The sequence below is a fragment of the Tarenaya hassleriana genome, unplaced genomic scaffold (assembly GCF_000463585.1).
Source record: "Tarenaya hassleriana unplaced genomic scaffold, ASM46358v1 Cleome65, whole genome shotgun sequence".
NCBI lineage: Eukaryota > Viridiplantae > Streptophyta > Magnoliopsida > Brassicales > Cleomaceae > Tarenaya > Tarenaya hassleriana.
Window position 1 is genome coordinate 162603 of NW_010969032.1, and position 15548 is coordinate 178150.

The window sequence follows — 15548 nt, forward strand, 5'->3', positions numbered from 1 at the left end:
TCGGAAGAGAAAAAGGATGTCTCAGGAGACGGGGCTTAATTGTAAATTTTTAAAGTTTGAAGCCTTTATCGTAAATCGAGAGGGGAAGAAGAATTTCGGGGAATAATATAATTATGACCATTTCTAGAGGAATATTTGGAATTGTGGTAATCAATTTAATAATTAATTAATTGGATAGATAGGTAATCATATCGTAACTTTTTATTATTATATTTTATAATTTATTTAGTATTATTTATAAATCAATATATCTCGTTTAAAATAACAACAAATTTTAATAATAATTATTATTATATTTTATTAGATTTTAATTACATTAAATGATTTTTAAAAGTAATAGTATCATTTTGTTAAAGGGTTTATTTTATTAAATCAATAATATCTATAAATTATTTATTTTAAGATATAACTTGATTTTAATTGGACTAATTATACAAAATATTTATTTAAATGTATAATACCCATATGCATTTGTATTTTAATCAACACATTTAATCATATGGATTTATTTTTTAATTAATACATTTAATTAGATTGATCTAATTTTTTATAAATTAATTATAAATTAGAAAATTATCTTGCGATGTGACTGAATTGTTTTAAATTTTATTATTTATATATAAGATTTTGTAGATTCGGTCATATGTCAAGAAAAGATATAATCATATTATCTACGAATATACATATACATTAAGTAAAAAATAATAATTTTATATTCTGGGCTTTTGGGATAAGAAAACTGCACTTCTCTCGTTTACGGTCCAAAATTGAAGTAGCTGGATTCACATTCTTAATGGTCCAAAATTGTTATTTATATTGGGCCATTACTTTTTATTGAAGCCCATTGCATAATAAATGGGCTGTGTCATGTGTGTTCTTTTATAAAATGCGCAAACTAAAAAATATCAAAACTTTTGATCCACGAGGAAAGAACGGACAAAAAGACGAGCTGTAACATTCAGTCAAGCTGACACTCAATTATCTGCGGAATAATTTTTTAATATATATATATATATATATACATACATTATTTTTAATTAATTCAACTAATTTAATAATTTAAACCAAATGTTAGTTGAAACTAGGGGTGAACGCTTTCTGTATTCGGTTTGGAATCGGTTCGAAAATAATTTGGTTCGATTTTTTTATTCTACAAAAATATATATCAATCTATTATTATATTATGCACGGTTTTATTCATTTTCGATTTTTATTTAAAAAATATATTTTTTTATTTTTTTAAATTCAGTTCGGTTTTATCTGTGAAAATTCGGTTTTATAAAAAAATTAGTGTTCAATAATTTTGGATTATTTGATTTGGAAACAATACTGCATTTTTCGGTTCAATACGATTCGGTTTGGAAGAATCATCTCGAAATATTCATTTCTAGATGAAATTAGTTATCGGTTTATATCAAGAGAGAATTTGTCGAAGAAGATGGAGAAATATGAATTTAGTTAAATTTTTTGTGTGTGTTCTGGTTTTAAATAATAACAAATTATCTCTCGAGATATTGTAATGATTGCTGATCCTATATGAAAGAATGTCTTGTGAGCTGACAAAGAGATATTAATCCCTGATTTGTTATGAATTTTCACGTGCATCACCAACTTCATTTTGACAATATATTTGCTTGATCCATACTTAGCTTTTGCATCACGTATATAGTTTTTTTTTTATATAAAATCCAAAAATAGCAGCGCAATCGATGAATAATTCTAAATAAACCCATTAGGAAAGCCGCAAGAGCTCCAATTTATAAAACAGAAATCATATATATGAATATGATACATGTATCGGGTAATGTTGTTGGATAATAAATATATAAATAAAGAAAGAGTGGGGAGATCTTCATGACCCATCCACCAACTAGCTGGGAGATGGACCTACAATGTCCGTTCGTCCGTACACATATAAAGCACACAATCTTCGTGTTGTTCACCTACTTCTATCGAAACCAAACCCTCTCCTTCGTACGGAGGGACTCATCGAGAGGGGAGAATGTCCTTGCTAGGGTTCATTCCTGCCTGTTGTTTCAATCGAATTACAAACATACCCAATCTAATGTATACCCACGGCTATAAAATGAATGAGTCATTTTTTTTAAATGCATGACTTTTAGTTTTAAAATTTTGGATTGTGAAACCTGCAACGTTAGTTTTTTTTGTGTGTATTTTGGTGTTTCTTTTTGGGAATTTCTGAAAATTTTGATGTCTAATTTTATAATTTTTAATAAAATTTGTATTTGTATTTTTTTTTTGGTAAAAGATACATTTTTATGTTTGATTAATTATTTAACACTTGGCCCATTTCTATTTTTTTTTTTTCAAAAACATGGGTATAGATAGTATAGCATGTTTCTGCTTATTCAAAATAAAATATGAAAATGTCTTCGTCTGTTTTTAATAAATCGAGGAGAAAACAGATTCGAATCTAATTCTACAGGGATACGAACTGGCAGATACAGAGAGCAAGTTGCCGAGACATAACCCCCAACAGCCATCTGACACATTAAACTCTGACGGGTCACATTAACATTATCTCCGAAATCCAAAGATTATGTTTTTTTTAAAAAAAAAACAGAACACATCATCCATCTATAATTAATTAGTAATTTAATCAAGTTGTAAATTAAAAGTCGCGTCGAAAAAGACCAGTGGTGGCCCAAAAGATGGATAAATAAATATTCAGACAGGAGATATCAGAGGAAAATACTGTCCCATTATGCGCGTGGAATCCACGCACCAATCAGTTGGGCTTTACATTTACGACGAACACATCTCTCCCTACAGTCAAGAGAGAGAAAACGGGAGAGACTAGTTGCCATGTCCGTCTCTGTTTCTGTCTCCCTATATATATCATCTCTCTATCTCATGTCTCCTTTTTTCCCTCTTCTTCTCTCTTTCTCTCTCTATTACATCCATTCGCCGGCCCACTCTCCGGCGAGACCTCCGGCTGCTTTTCTCGCTCGCACAGACACCCTCTCTCCTTTGCAAAGGTTTGTTTGTCTCTGTCCTTTTGTAAACCTGAAACCATGAGATTTTATTCGTCTTTTTTCTGCAAAACGTTTGTCAGATCTGGGCAAATCTGGATTTGATAAAGTTTTCTATGCTCTCGTCGATGCGTCTGTAGCCGTGATCTCGATCCGTTTTTCGTTTATCGCTTCTCAATCTGTTGGTTCGTCCATGGATTTTGTTTAGGAAAACACTGATCCCGAAGACAATGCGATTATTACGGCCATAAAAACAGTATCAATGGTTTTCTATCTGGATAAGACAACCACCTTCCATGTTTCCGTTTCGTTTTCCCGCTAGGAGTTATAGATCATCTCCATAATGAGACACCGGTTCTTCAGTTCACGTTCTCACATCGTAAATGTGTCCGGTATTTCCAGATTTGCGTCTGCATTGAAAACAAAACTGGGTCTGTTTGATTCTGATCGAAGGGCGAAGTTGGCGATCCATGGACGGACCGAACGATCCGAACGCACTCCAAGCGGTGAACTCGCAGAGTTCGCTGTCGGAGCTTGACGACAGCGATTTGGCTCGGCTGTTGGACCGACCGAGGCTCAACATCGAGCGGAAGAGGTCGTTCGACGAGAGATCGTTCAGCGAACTCGGTCTATACGACAACGTGTACTCTCCCGGAGGCCGGTCGGGATGGGACACTCCGGCATCGTCGGCGAGAAACTCGTTCGAGCCTCACCCAATGGTGGCGGACGCGTGGGAGGCTCTGCGACGATCCTTGGTTTACTTCCGGGGGCAACCGGTGGGGACAATCGCCGCCTATGACCATGCTTCCGAAGAGGTCTTGAACTACGATCAGGTACGGCCTCTGACCATATTCCTGTCTTCTATTTGTTTCGACCATTTATATTTCAGTCTTTGGATGGATTTTGTGTCTAATCGGAATACCCTTTAGCTTTAACTTCAAATCTCATTGAAAATGGTAAAAAAGATGTGATATTTACGTGAATTAACTAGAAAGTAATATGCATAAATGTCAATTTAAATTGGGACAAGCTTTAGACAATTTGATTCTGTGTTTGTCTATGCGAGTGTTCAATCTCTGATGTTCTGTTCCTTGTCTTTGCAAGGTTTTCGTGCGTGACTTTGTTCCAAGCGCTCTGGCTTTCCTGATGAATGGAGAGCCTGACATCGTCAAGAACTTTCTTATAAAGACACTCCACATCCAGGGCTGGGAGAAGAGGATAGACCGGTTCAAGCTCGGGGAAGGCGCAATGCCGGCTAGTTTCAAGGTCCTCCATGACCCGAATCGGAAAACAGACACCGTCATTGCTGATTTTGGCGAGAGCGCCATCGGAAGGGTGGCTCCTGTTGACTCCGGGTTCTGGTGGATCATTCTTCTCCGTGCCTACACGAAATCCACCGGGGATTTGTCCCTGGCCGAGACACCAGAATGTCAAAAGGGAATGAGACTCATACTATCTCTGTGTCTGTCAGAAGGGTTTGATACCTTCCCGACATTGCTCTGCGCCGATGGATGCTGCATGATCGATCGAAGAATGGTAAAAAAACCTTCATTTCCTTGCATATAATCATATATCGTTTCGTTGAGGGTTCGATTCTGACATCGAATGCAAACTTTCTCCTTCTCTCTTTTACACAGGGTGTGTACGGATACCCGATCGAGATCCAAGCCCTCTTCTTCATGGCCCTACGTGCAGCACTGTCCATGCTCAAACACGATACCGAGGGCAACGAATTCATGGAGCGAATCGTGAAAAGACTCCACGCGCTCAGCTTCCACATGCGAAGCTACTTCTGGCTGGATTTCCAGCAGTTGAACGACATATACCGGTACAAGACAGAGGAATACTCACACACGGCCGTGAACAAGTTCAACGTGATTCCTGATTCGATCCCGGATTGGTTGTTCGACTTCATGCCACTCCGAGGCGGATACTTCATCGGGAACGTCAGCCCAGCTCGGATGGACTTCAGGTGGTTCGCGTTGGGTAACTGCGTGGCGATACTGTCGTCCCTGGCCACGCCTGAGCAATCGGCGGCGATAATGGACCTGATAGAGGCGAGGTGGGAGGAGCTTGTAGGGGAGATGCCATTGAAGATATGTTATCCGGCGATAGAGAGCCACGCATGGCGCATCGTCACTGGCTGTGACCCTAAGAACACTCGCTGGAGCTACCACAATGGCGGCTCTTGGCCAGGTCATTCCTCATTCGCAACCCTAATCGGAAGTGGGCTTTGAGAAAAGATTCAAGAATTGTTGACTGAAATGAGAATATAAATATATATGTGTGTGTGTGTGTGTTGCAGTGTTGCTGTGGTTGTTGACGGCGGCGTGCATAAAGACGGGAAGGCCGCAGATAGCGAGGAAGGCGATAGAGCTGGCGGAGACGAGGCTGCTGAAGGACGGATGGCCGGAATATTACGACGGGAAGGTGGGAAGGTTCATCGGAAAACAGGCGAGGAAGTTTCAGACATGGTCCATTGCCGGTTACTTGGTCGCCAAGATGATGTTGGAGGACCCTTCTCACTTGGGCATGATCTCCTTGGAAGAGGACAAACAGATGAAGCCTGTCATCAAGCGTTCTTCTTCTTGGACTTGCTGAAGGAAAATAGGAATTGGGTTGATTGATGGGGCTTTGGGGGTTTAGATTTTAGATTTTTGTTCTTGTTTTTTTTTTTAAAATGTAAAATTACATGTTTTATCCTCTTTTTTTTTATTACATATTTTTCGTACCATCAAAATGTTATTATATTTCAGCAATCAAATATATATATATATATTTGATAAACTCTAATCTAATATAATCATCAAATCCCGATTTGCTGTTCATTGTTTAATGCTTAAACTCGAGAGGGAAGGAAGATCAACAGAAAGTAGGAACGGCAAGGCGTTGATTGATGAGGTCAACGACCAGACCATTGACCGCTGTCATAATCTTACGTGGCACAAACCGACAAAACTATTAAAGACCGAACACGACACTTCAATGTGCAATATAACCCCACATTCCACAATTTTGTTGGCAAATATTGACAAATTATATGAATATTGACAAATTAGTCAAAGTTGGATGCCCGGTGTGAAATTATCCGCCGTGGAGGATTCATCTTACATTTTTTTAATTATAGGTAACATTTTTTTGTGGAACATAGTACGAAAAAAAACTATATGTTATACATTATTTGTATTTCACGAGGAATGTAATTGTTGTTATTATATAGCTTTATTATATATTATATATGCGCACACAGAGATTAAAGGTTGATTTGAAAAGAAGAGAAAATCATGGGTTGTTGACTTAGATTTGATCAAAGCATCATCCATAACATCAGTTGTCAACAAAAGCAAATAATTAATTGCGTGAGTGGATTGTTAAGCCCCATTATGCAAACTGATTGTTCTAACTCGTATAATTCATAAGCTTAATCTAATCTATAATTCTACTTTAGATGATAGTCGAAAAAATTCCTAAAATTTCTTGAACTTCGAAAATTATTGAACTTACGAGGATGTCTAATTATTTTTGAACTTAAAAAAAGTGACTCAATAATTCATAACTTTGTTTTAAAGTATCATAATAGTCCTTAACATAAAATGGTTAGAATAATACGGTTGTAAATCCGACGTGGCAGGTGACTTGTCAAGCTATGTCGGATTTTTGAACCACGTATTCAAGACCGGATTTAAGAAAACCGGTTCAATAAAAACAGTTTGAACCAAGATATTTCCGGTTTAGCGTAACTTTAACAAAACCCTCCCTCTCCTTCATCATCTGGTCTGGCACCCATGGCGGAACCTCCGGCTCCTCCTTCTCCCATGGCATGAACCTCTCTCCGATCTCCACCGTCTACTTTGTCTCAAAGTACACCGACGTGAAGAAATGTGTCGCCAGGAACTCGTTCTCGCCGGCGGTGTTCTGGTGGTATATGAACCCTTAGATTCGGTTGAAGTACGCTCCCAACTTCGTGTTCGGATTCTCCACCGTGAGATTCACCGTCCACTGAGCGGTGAAATCGGATTGACTCGCGTTGAATCCCGACACGATGAAATAGGTCACCAAGAAAATTAGGATTTGGGTCGGAGAGCGAGCCAGATCATGACAGTGGAGAGACAGAGGATGACAACGAGGATTATGAGTCCGGTGAGGATTCCTTGGACGAATCCGGCGGATGCGGCGTAGCTCGGGTTAGCCTGATATTGATGGGTCATGTACGACGACGGCGATGGCGGTGACCCATAATATGACTCAGTAGTACTGAATACATGGCTTAAAAATCCGACATGACTTGACAAGTCACATAGGAATTAAAATCGTATTATTCTAATCATTTTATGTTAAAAACTATTATGACACTTTTTAATAAGATTAGGAATTAATGAATCATTTTTTTCAAATTCAGCAATAATTAGACGTAAGTTTAAGATTTTTTTTCGTAATTTATATATTAGAGGAATTTTTAAGGGTTTGAGATTCTGCACCGACCAAAAGAATTTAAAACAGTTTCATGGGCGTTTAATTTAGGAAAAGAATGGGAGCCATAATAAGAACGACAAATGAACAAAAGAGAAAACAACATCTTGTAATTTTTCCCACATGAAAATAGCAAAAAGGATTGGAGTGGAAACAGCAAAAAGGATAGGAGTGGAAATAGCAATTGCCGATATGTAAACAATAATAACTCGCAGATGCATAGATAGAGAGATGATGGTTCCCTCCAAAGCCATCTCTGCACATCATCCACTTGTTTCACTCCCTCCATCGATCTCTGTATGTCTTCTCTCTCCTTCTCCTCCTTCTTCCCTGGATGGTGAAATCTGTAGCAGCAGCTGCCTCAGCTCTTCTTTGCCGCAAGAAGGAGATGGAGTCGCGTAACAATCAAAATCTCCATGGCCGCAAACAGGAATCTGGCACGGCGTTGGCCCCGCTGCAGCTCAGCTCCGCCGATAACCTACCGTCGCAGCGATCACCAGCCCCGTTCATGGGATCCATTTCCGGCCAACACGCCCCTGTCGCCACCGCAACTGCTTCGAGCGCCGGTGGCTCTCTGGCCGTGGTCAAACCCCCCGCGAAGAAGCCGTCCAAGGACAGGCATACCAAAGTCGACGGCCGTGGACGGCGAATTCGCATGCCGGCGATGTGCGCGGCTAGGGTGTTTCAACTGACGCGGGAATTAGAGCACAAATCAGACGGAGAGACCATCGAGTGGCTTCTCCAGCAGGCGGAGCCCGCAATCATCGCCGCCACCGGCACCGGAACCATCCCGGCGAATTTCTCCACACTCAGCGTCTCCCTCCGCAGCAGTGGCACCACGATCTCCGCGTCGCCGTCGAAATCCGCCCCACTCTCCTTCCATAGCGCTGGATTGTCTCTCTACGCCGACCTCAACGCCACTAACGGCTCATCGGTCGCGGCGGTGGATGCTTCTAGAAAGTTACTAAACGCAGCGGCCCAGAACGCTACCGTGTTCGGCTTCCACCACCAGATTTACCCGCCAATTCTCTCAGACGCTTCCATGAGAAATATGACCGATTTGACAAAACCATACAGGGAAGACCTCTTCAAGGAATCGAGCGTCGCCGCGGACCCAAGCGGGAGCTCACCCAAAACGGGTCGGACCCAGGAGCCGGAGACGGGTCAGGGGCGTGCGACGGCAAATTTCATGCCGCAGCCAATGTGGGCGGTGGCTCCGGCGACCACGAACGGCGGTGGCACGTTCTGGATGCCTCCAGCAGGCGGAGCCCGCCATAATCGCTGCCACTGGCACCGGAACCATCCCGGCAAACTTCTCCACGCTCAGCGTCTCCCTCCGCAGCAGCGGCACAACAATCTCGGCGCCTCCGTCGAAATCCGCCCCACTCTCTTTCCATGGCGCCGGATTGTCGCTCTACGACGACCTCAACGCCGGCAACGGCTCGTCGGTGGATGCTTCCAGAAAGCTACTCAACGCGGCAGTCTTCGGCTTCCAGCAACAGATTTACCCGCCAATTCTATCCTCCGACGCTTCCATGAGAAACATCACCGATCTGACGAAACCCTATCTCTTAAAGGAATCGAACGCCGCCACGGAAACAAGTGGAAGCTCTCCGAAAACGGGTCGGGTCCACGAAGAGGAGCGTGGTTCGGGTCAGGGTGGTGCGACAGCGCAACCGATGTGGGCGGCGACAACGAACGGCGGAAACACGTTCTGGATGCTTCCGATGGGAGGGGGAGGAGAGCAGCATATGTGGGGGTTGAATCAGGGGGCGATGGGGGGTCAACGGCTAGGGTTGGGAGTGACGGAGAGCAGCATGGGAGACAGTAGAGGAGGGGGCTTGGGGATGACACTGGACCAGCATCAGCAGCAACAACATCGAACCAAAGGCGGTGATGAAAACGCTAGTAACAGTTCCTCCTGATATTTATAACCCCAAGCGTTATGTTTCGCGTTTGCGAATGCGGTCAGTAAACGCAGTTTGGATGGCGACTCTTTCAACGATGAAATGTGGATGGCGATTTGGGGAAGTGATCAATATATATATATAATGAAATTGGAGCAACATTGAAATATGGTTGGGGGGTAAGGTTTCCATTAGTCTCATCGCTGCTGATAATATGATGTTAAGTGGACTGCCTCTCTGTTTATCCAGCTTTTGTGTTTTGTGGGTAGAGATGTGAAAATGTTTATTTTTGAGAGCCCTGTGGCTATAGTTTTCCCCCCGATGTTTATGGATGAAAACATGGTCAACTGCCGATTCTGACGACAACTCAGACATGTGGTAATAAATTATCTACAGCATAAAAAGATGCCATATTTCTGACACATGAAACAGCCAGCAACTGAGAAAGAAGATATTGGAAGAGCAGAGGTCAAGCAGAGGCAGTCTTCTTCTGCTGGAAGATGACGGCGTAGACAGGAACAGCCACTCCAATGGTGAAGGCAGTGAAAACAGCAAGAGACATCTTAAGGCCCTGATGCTTCATATCCTGTCCAAGTTGTACATATGCTTCGCGTGAAGGTAGTACGGCTCCTCATGCCCATGCCCATGCCCTCCTCCCATCCTCTTCACTCCTGTCGAATGGATGCTTCTGCTCACTGTTTTGGTAGTCCCCAATCCATACACAACAGCGTTAGATGTGTAAGAACGGTTATTAATGTCTCGACAATGAATCTATCTAACCGATCACACGTGAAAATACTACAAATAAAATAGTATCAAGAAAACCAAACTCTAGTTCCTGAGATCTAACGATTAGATGCATGATATGTATATCCACCCACACCTAACACGATTCAGCAAACACACTGGAGAAAATACGTAACACTGGATGAATTTGGGTTCTTCTAAGCATTGTATATTCCTAACGATGGTGCATTCTTAGGGACCCAAATACGCTTCTCAATGCCTTCCAATGTATAGTAGCAACAGCAATCATTATGATTGTTGGATTAACACTTAATCCACTAAAATGTGCTCTTCAATATGTAACAAATAATATATATAAGATCACAAAACGGAATAAAGGGTTGGCTTGGCTCAGCAGTAAGCTCACTTGCCATGGGGTTTAAGGTCGGATTCGAATTAGCCTCTCTACAAAAAAAAAAAAAAAAAGGATAAGGCTGCCTAGCATATTCCCTTCCCCAGCACCCTCTAGACATTGATCAAATCCGAATGTTGTAAGAATTTGGGTTCTTCTAAGCATTGTATATTCCTAACGATGGTGCATTCTTAGGGACCCAAATACGTAACACTGGAGAAAATATTGGACCAATATAATGGAAGTTAAAACTTCCAACATTATGGGGAAGTTAAAAAAGAAACTAACTACACAAGAACCATTATTCAATGAGACTTCGAAAGGGGATACATTGCAGAGAGGTATCTTTACCTTGAGGATCAAGGGATAAACGAAACAGAAAACACACAACAAGAAAAATGCACATAATCAATGACATGAATTAGTATTAATAACCATGACGAGCCTTTAGAAATGTATCTAAAGAACATGACCATAGTCCTCGAGTATTACAGCGGATACTTGAAACTTCATACTTTGCCAGTAGTATCAGAAAAGAAGCTATGGTAGTCCAAAGATAAAGTTTCTTCTCTATTATAACTCCGAAATTGCAACATTTCCTTGAAATCAAGCATACTTGCGATGCTGGACAAATATACAAAACCCATGACATGAACAAACAAACATTCAAGATTATCATACAAAACCATGAATGTTATGCCCAAGATATATACATTTGGATGACTTATCCATGATACAAAATACACACCCGTGTGTATATAATTCATTACATATACACACATCAATATCTTAGACATGCAGCTAACACAAGCCAGCAGTTACTTGTCTGACAACTATATCTCTTCTTATATACCATTGGCCCTACAGTCTACAGGAGCAGGACCAACGAGAAAAATATCATTAGCCCAAATCAAACATTTAAGGGAGATATAAGCAACAAGCAACCGATTTAACAAAAAATTTCATAGTTTCAGACCCCGCAACTAAACAAAAATACCGAAAATCCGATCATCGCAATAAACAGTACCGACAAAATGGGCACCGGACACGATTCAAAAAAAGGGAGTTCAGGGATAAAAAAAACGCAATTGGGGGAAAGGTGTTAACAGGGGAGAAGAGAAGACGGCGGGAGGAGGAGGAGAGAGGTGGATGTATGTACATGATGAACCCAGGGAGTTGCAGTCTGACGTCGTGCAAGCAAAGCTGTCTGTCACAGAAGAACGGTAACGGCGTTTGTTTAGCCAACCTCCGTCAAGGCTCCTACCAATGCGTCTGCTACATCAACTGCTGACATCAATTGGATATGCTTCACTTGTTCTTTTCCTTTTTCTTTATTGCACAAACACGAGAACGGGAAGGGGTTATTTTCGTACAGTTCCACGTGTTAGGTTGATCTCTGTCCACGTGGCGTACAGGATCTAACCAAGAAGAAACTATGTAGGCAGTATCAGAGGCGTACCGGATCTTCCTGCCCTGACGTTAAATGAATCATTCTGATAAAATGCTGGGAAAATTTATCCATTTGAATAAAATTATAAAATTTTATTTTTGAAATAATGATCTGACAATGGAAATGCCACTTTCCTGCCTAAAAGGGCATATATGCACACATTCATATGGGGAAAGATCTCTGCTTTGACATAAAATATATAAATACATTTGGCCTTCAATAATCTCTAATCAAACAAAACATGTTTCAGGAAATGCATTAAGAAGCGGGATTTCACAGCGGATAAAAAGAAACAACATTAGCAAATCATCCGGACAACAAACTTCTCTACAAAAGGGCTAAACTAAAAAGGCTAAAGCAACGAGTTTTATACCTAGAAAAGGGATTCACCATCATCACACCATGACAGAACCTAACTAGACATAAACCAGACAGAAAGATTACCTATTGACACTAATATCCAGATGCATCTGACCCAAAACAAAAGAAGCAGAGGCGTTATGAGGATGATGGGCCGCTCATCATCGACATTGCACGTCTGAAATCCAGAGACTGGAGGGCCGATTCTGGGAAATGCTTTCCGTCGGTTGGCACCCAAAGCCCTCCATTATGCGGCAACAGCACCTGCGGTTGGTTGGTTGAGCCCTTTCCTGTGTTGCCCCCTCCGCCTTCTTCTGGTGACGTTTCTTTCTTCTTCTTCACAAACTCAAAGAACTCAGCCACCTGACGTGCATACCTTTGATGAAACCAGTCGACAAAAAAGGTGTTAGACGGCAACTATCCATTGAAAACTACATCAGACTCTGCCCTCTGGATGCAAAAGCATTTCCCAAAGGTTGGAGATCCTATTAATTTATGCAATCTTATGAAATACTCGAAGCAATCTCTCGGGCTCAACAGTGACAACCTAAATAAAGACTCAGTGATGCAATGGTGCTAGTTTTTTTTTAACACAGGAGAAGGTGTTGAGAACTTACTGTCTCTTTGCTTCAATATCTCTGCTGAAGTCAATGTTGGGTTCACAGTCTAGAACCAGAGCAGGCACCTATCATATCAACCCAAGGAAATCAGTCTAATCGATATTATCAAAGAACTATCCAGTGTAAAACATTTACTTGCATAAAAATCTCTCACCTTTTGGATGCTAGAGTGCATGTGATTTCCTTCCAGATAGAATACACGGTCCCTTATATCAGGGTGAAGGGAGTTATCCAAATGAATAGGCAGCTTATTCACAGACAATACCCCGTGGTTGCCACTTTGAAAAGGGAGGAGCCAGCTCTCATGCTTCTCGTGCAGATCCTGGAGGTAGTTCAGGGTGACACCACCCTCTTCAGACCTTTTGCGAAGCATCATTCGCTTGTGGCAAGTGTCGGGACTTGCCCTGAGGTAGATAAAGCCATCGGGAATAAGGCCCGGTAAGCAAGAGACGACTGGATCAAACCAAGAGTCGTAGATGCTGATTTCCATCTCATTCATCCAGTTTGCTTCATGAACAGCTCGCACGAAAACCTGAATGAAGTATCATCCACACAAAGTTTTATCAGCCTCGGAAATTCGCCCTCTGGCATTGTGTTTACATATACCAGAAAGTAAAGCACTGCACAGTTCAACACTCCGTTTGAATCAGTAACCATACAAACCCTTTTTTACCACAATCAGTCCAGGTATCACCATCCAAACACTAAACTGGATATGAAAGTACTTCAACTATAAGAACAAGGGGCATGACAAATTACCATTCTGTCACTGAAGACACTCCGCTCCATCAGCCTGAGAGGCTTAATTCCGGTAGAAGATTCTTTCTCCTGCATCACCCGAGTGACAAAGACATAATTCTGGAAAGTATAGGCATACCTCTGAGGCTCAGCATAAAATGCATCGAGTATATTAAAGTGGTCAGGCCCGACATTCTGCCACTTGTCAATCGGTTCAGGAACAATCTCAACGAGGTCTTGAAGCTCGAGAGTTTCGTTGGCAATTCTCTGGAGAAAAGTCGTTTTGCCAACACTTATGTTCCCCTCGACACAAAATGTCAAACGTCTCTTCGCATCTGACATTGAATCAGAGCCTGAATCCTTCAGTTCTTCATCCACGCTTTGTTTGATAAATGTTGTTATGCTCTCTGCATGGTTTCTGTGTATAATTCCAACAGAGCTCTGAAGATACTCAACCATTTTCTGGCTTGCCTTCCAAAACTGAAAAGAACAAATCAGTAACAAAAACCGCTTTTAACACAACCACCTCAACACAAACAAATTGGCTGCAATTAGTATCAGATTCAGACAGCAGCAAAATGAAAACTTCTCATAGCACAATTAGAGAAAGGCGAAAGCTTCAGTTATGTTTCTGCTCCTTGATACACGGAATCACAAATGCAGCTCCTTACAGACTATGAATGAAGGTATGTGGTTGTTCATGGAGAACCACCATTAACGCAAATCCTCTCAGTACTAAGTAATTGTCCTAAGAACCAAAACGATCATTAGTTATCGTATTTGCAAAAGCATATACCTTATCCTTGTACAGCTTCTTGAGCTCTGCAACACCTCCAATCCCATTGTCGACAAGCTTCCTTAGATTCCTCGGGCCCACACCAGGAATTGTCAGCAAATCTGGATTACCCTCCACCGCGCCGCTGCTCGAGCCGCGATTTCTCCGGTTCATCCTCATCGACTTTTCATCTTTCTCTGAAGGACCCTTCTCATCTCCATCTGAGCCTTTCACGCCCTCAGACGCTTCAGCAGCTGTCGCAGGAGTGGTTAACCCGTCCTGGCTGCCAGAGTGGAACCAAACAGGCCAAGTCCCTGTTCGCGAGACCCATGCCCGAGACGGATTACGGATTCCACCGTCTATGGAGAAGCGGCCAGTTCCGCAGCAAGTGACAGTGAAGCGCGTCGACGGCGGCGTTCTAGGAACACGGTTCATGTGCAAATACCCCGAGAAAACGGAACCGGCAGTCGGGATACCGGCCAACGCCGTTGGCGCCATGGCGAGAGAAGGTAAATGACAGGGAGAGAAAGCTTTCGGCGTCGAAGAGAGAGACGGGTTTGTGCTTTGACTGGCGCTCTTAAACCCTACAGAAAGAACATCGGATTTTGCAGTGGATTTTAAAGAGAGAAAGCTGGTGGAAAAGGAGTTAGCCTGAGTGCAGAGAATGGGGGTTGAACAGGTGGTGCTCCTGCATAGAATCTTCTGCATCACTACCGAGCATTTCACTCTCGAAGCTTTTGTTTTTCTTCAAACCAAGAAGAAAGCCGCAACAGAAACCCTAATTTTGGAGAGGGCGAAGCTATGAGAATGTGAGCGAGGCGGGAAGATTGAAACGAGGGAGAGAAATGAGGGCTTTTGCTGGGGTTTGGCGGATATACAAGAAGAAGAAGAAGAAGAGACGATTTAGCCTTAGGGTTTTTCTTCTTTTCAAATTAATTTATTAAAGATTTTGATTTCTACTTTTTATCATTTTTTTTTTAATCCGCAGGGGAATATGGAGATATTGGCTTTTATTTATTTATTTATTATTTTTGTTGTTCTTAGTACTAAATGTAGTTGAGTGGGATAATGTTTGGGCATAGTACTGCAAATATGAA

General features: G+C 41.8%; 3 protein-coding genes and 1 long non-coding RNA gene across 5 annotated transcripts; 2 read left to right on the top strand and 2 right to left on the bottom strand.

Moving 5' to 3' along the window:
• Positions 1 to 2887: 2887 nt before the first annotated feature.
• Positions 2888 to 5766, top strand: LOC104800117 (probable alkaline/neutral invertase D). 2 transcript variants are annotated; one of them, XM_019200908.1, is made up of 5 exons: positions 2888 to 2999; positions 3447 to 3826; positions 4098 to 4529; positions 4631 to 5189; positions 5299 to 5766. In XM_019200908.1, exons 2-5 carry the CDS (start codon positions 3464 to 3466, stop codon positions 5592 to 5594), a joined length of 1650 nt encoding a protein of 549 aa, XP_019056453.1. In that variant the 5' UTR covers positions 2888 to 2999; positions 3447 to 3463; the 3' UTR covers positions 5595 to 5766. The 2 variants fall into 2 exon arrangements, with proteins under 2 accessions (XP_019056453.1, XP_010521142.1); XM_010522840.2 differs by having other exon boundaries at positions 2889 to 2999; positions 3396 to 3826.
• A 1720-nt stretch (positions 5767 to 7486) lies between these two features.
• On the top strand, positions 7487 to 9665 carry LOC104800118 (transcription factor TCP22). The gene is made up of 2 exons (XM_010522842.2): positions 7487 to 8211; positions 8726 to 9665. Exons 1-2 carry the CDS (start codon positions 7798 to 7800, stop codon positions 9386 to 9388), a joined length of 1077 nt encoding a protein of 358 aa, XP_010521144.1. The 5' UTR covers positions 7487 to 7797; the 3' UTR covers positions 9389 to 9665.
• A 45-nt stretch (positions 9666 to 9710) lies between these two features.
• On the bottom strand, positions 9711 to 11882 carry LOC104800119. Its single transcript, XR_769680.2, has 2 exons — positions 11668 to 11882; positions 9711 to 10065 (listed from the first exon to the last, which is right to left on the bottom strand). It is a non-coding gene; the product is annotated as an uncharacterized LOC104800119 (long non-coding RNA).
• Positions 11883 to 12188: 306 nt separating this feature from the next.
• On the bottom strand, positions 12189 to 15355 carry LOC104800120. Its single transcript, XM_010522843.1, has 5 exons — positions 14473 to 15355; positions 13698 to 14156; positions 13093 to 13470; positions 12936 to 13003; positions 12189 to 12694 (listed from the first exon to the last, which is right to left on the bottom strand). The coding sequence occupies exons 1-5, from the start codon at positions 15157 to 15159 to the stop codon at positions 12457 to 12459; spliced, it is 1830 nt and encodes a 609-aa protein (XP_010521145.1). The 5' UTR covers positions 15160 to 15355; the 3' UTR covers positions 12189 to 12456.
• Positions 15356 to 15548: the final 193 nt, after the last annotated feature.

What these genes read in the sequence shown, in the direction of transcription:
- LOC104800120 (XM_010522843.1), bottom strand. Translation starts at nt 15,159, where the DNA reads ATGCAGAAGATTCTATGCAGGAGCACCACCTGTTCAACCCCCATTCTC. An exon ending in AGAAGCTGTACAAGGATAAG is followed by an intron (nt 14,157 to 14,472) that starts GTATATGCTTTT and finishes TGTTCTTTTCAG; the next exon opens with TTTTGGAAGGCAAGCCAGAA. An exon ending in GTGTCTTCAGTGACAGAATG is followed by an intron (nt 13,471 to 13,697) that starts GTAATTTGTCAT and finishes TACTTCATTCAG; the next exon opens with GTTTTCGTGCGAGCTGTTCA.
- LOC104800117 (XM_019200908.1), top strand. Translation starts at nt 3,464, where the DNA reads ATGGACGGACCGAACGATCCGAACGCACTCCAAGCGGTGAACTCGCAG. An exon ending in AGGTCTTGAACTACGATCAG is followed by an intron (nt 3,827 to 4,097) that starts GTACGGCCTCTG and finishes TGTCTTTGCAAG; the next exon opens with GTTTTCGTGCGTGACTTTGT. An exon ending in GCATGATCGATCGAAGAATG is followed by an intron (nt 4,530 to 4,630) that starts GTAAAAAAACCT and finishes TCTTTTACACAG; the next exon opens with GGTGTGTACGGATACCCGAT.
- LOC104800118 (XM_010522842.2), top strand. Translation starts at nt 7,798, where the DNA reads ATGGTGAAATCTGTAGCAGCAGCTGCCTCAGCTCTTCTTTGCCGCAAG. An exon ending in TCGAGTGGCTTCTCCAGCAG is followed by an intron (nt 8,212 to 8,725) that starts GCGGAGCCCGCA and finishes TGCCTCCAGCAG; the next exon opens with GCGGAGCCCGCCATAATCGC.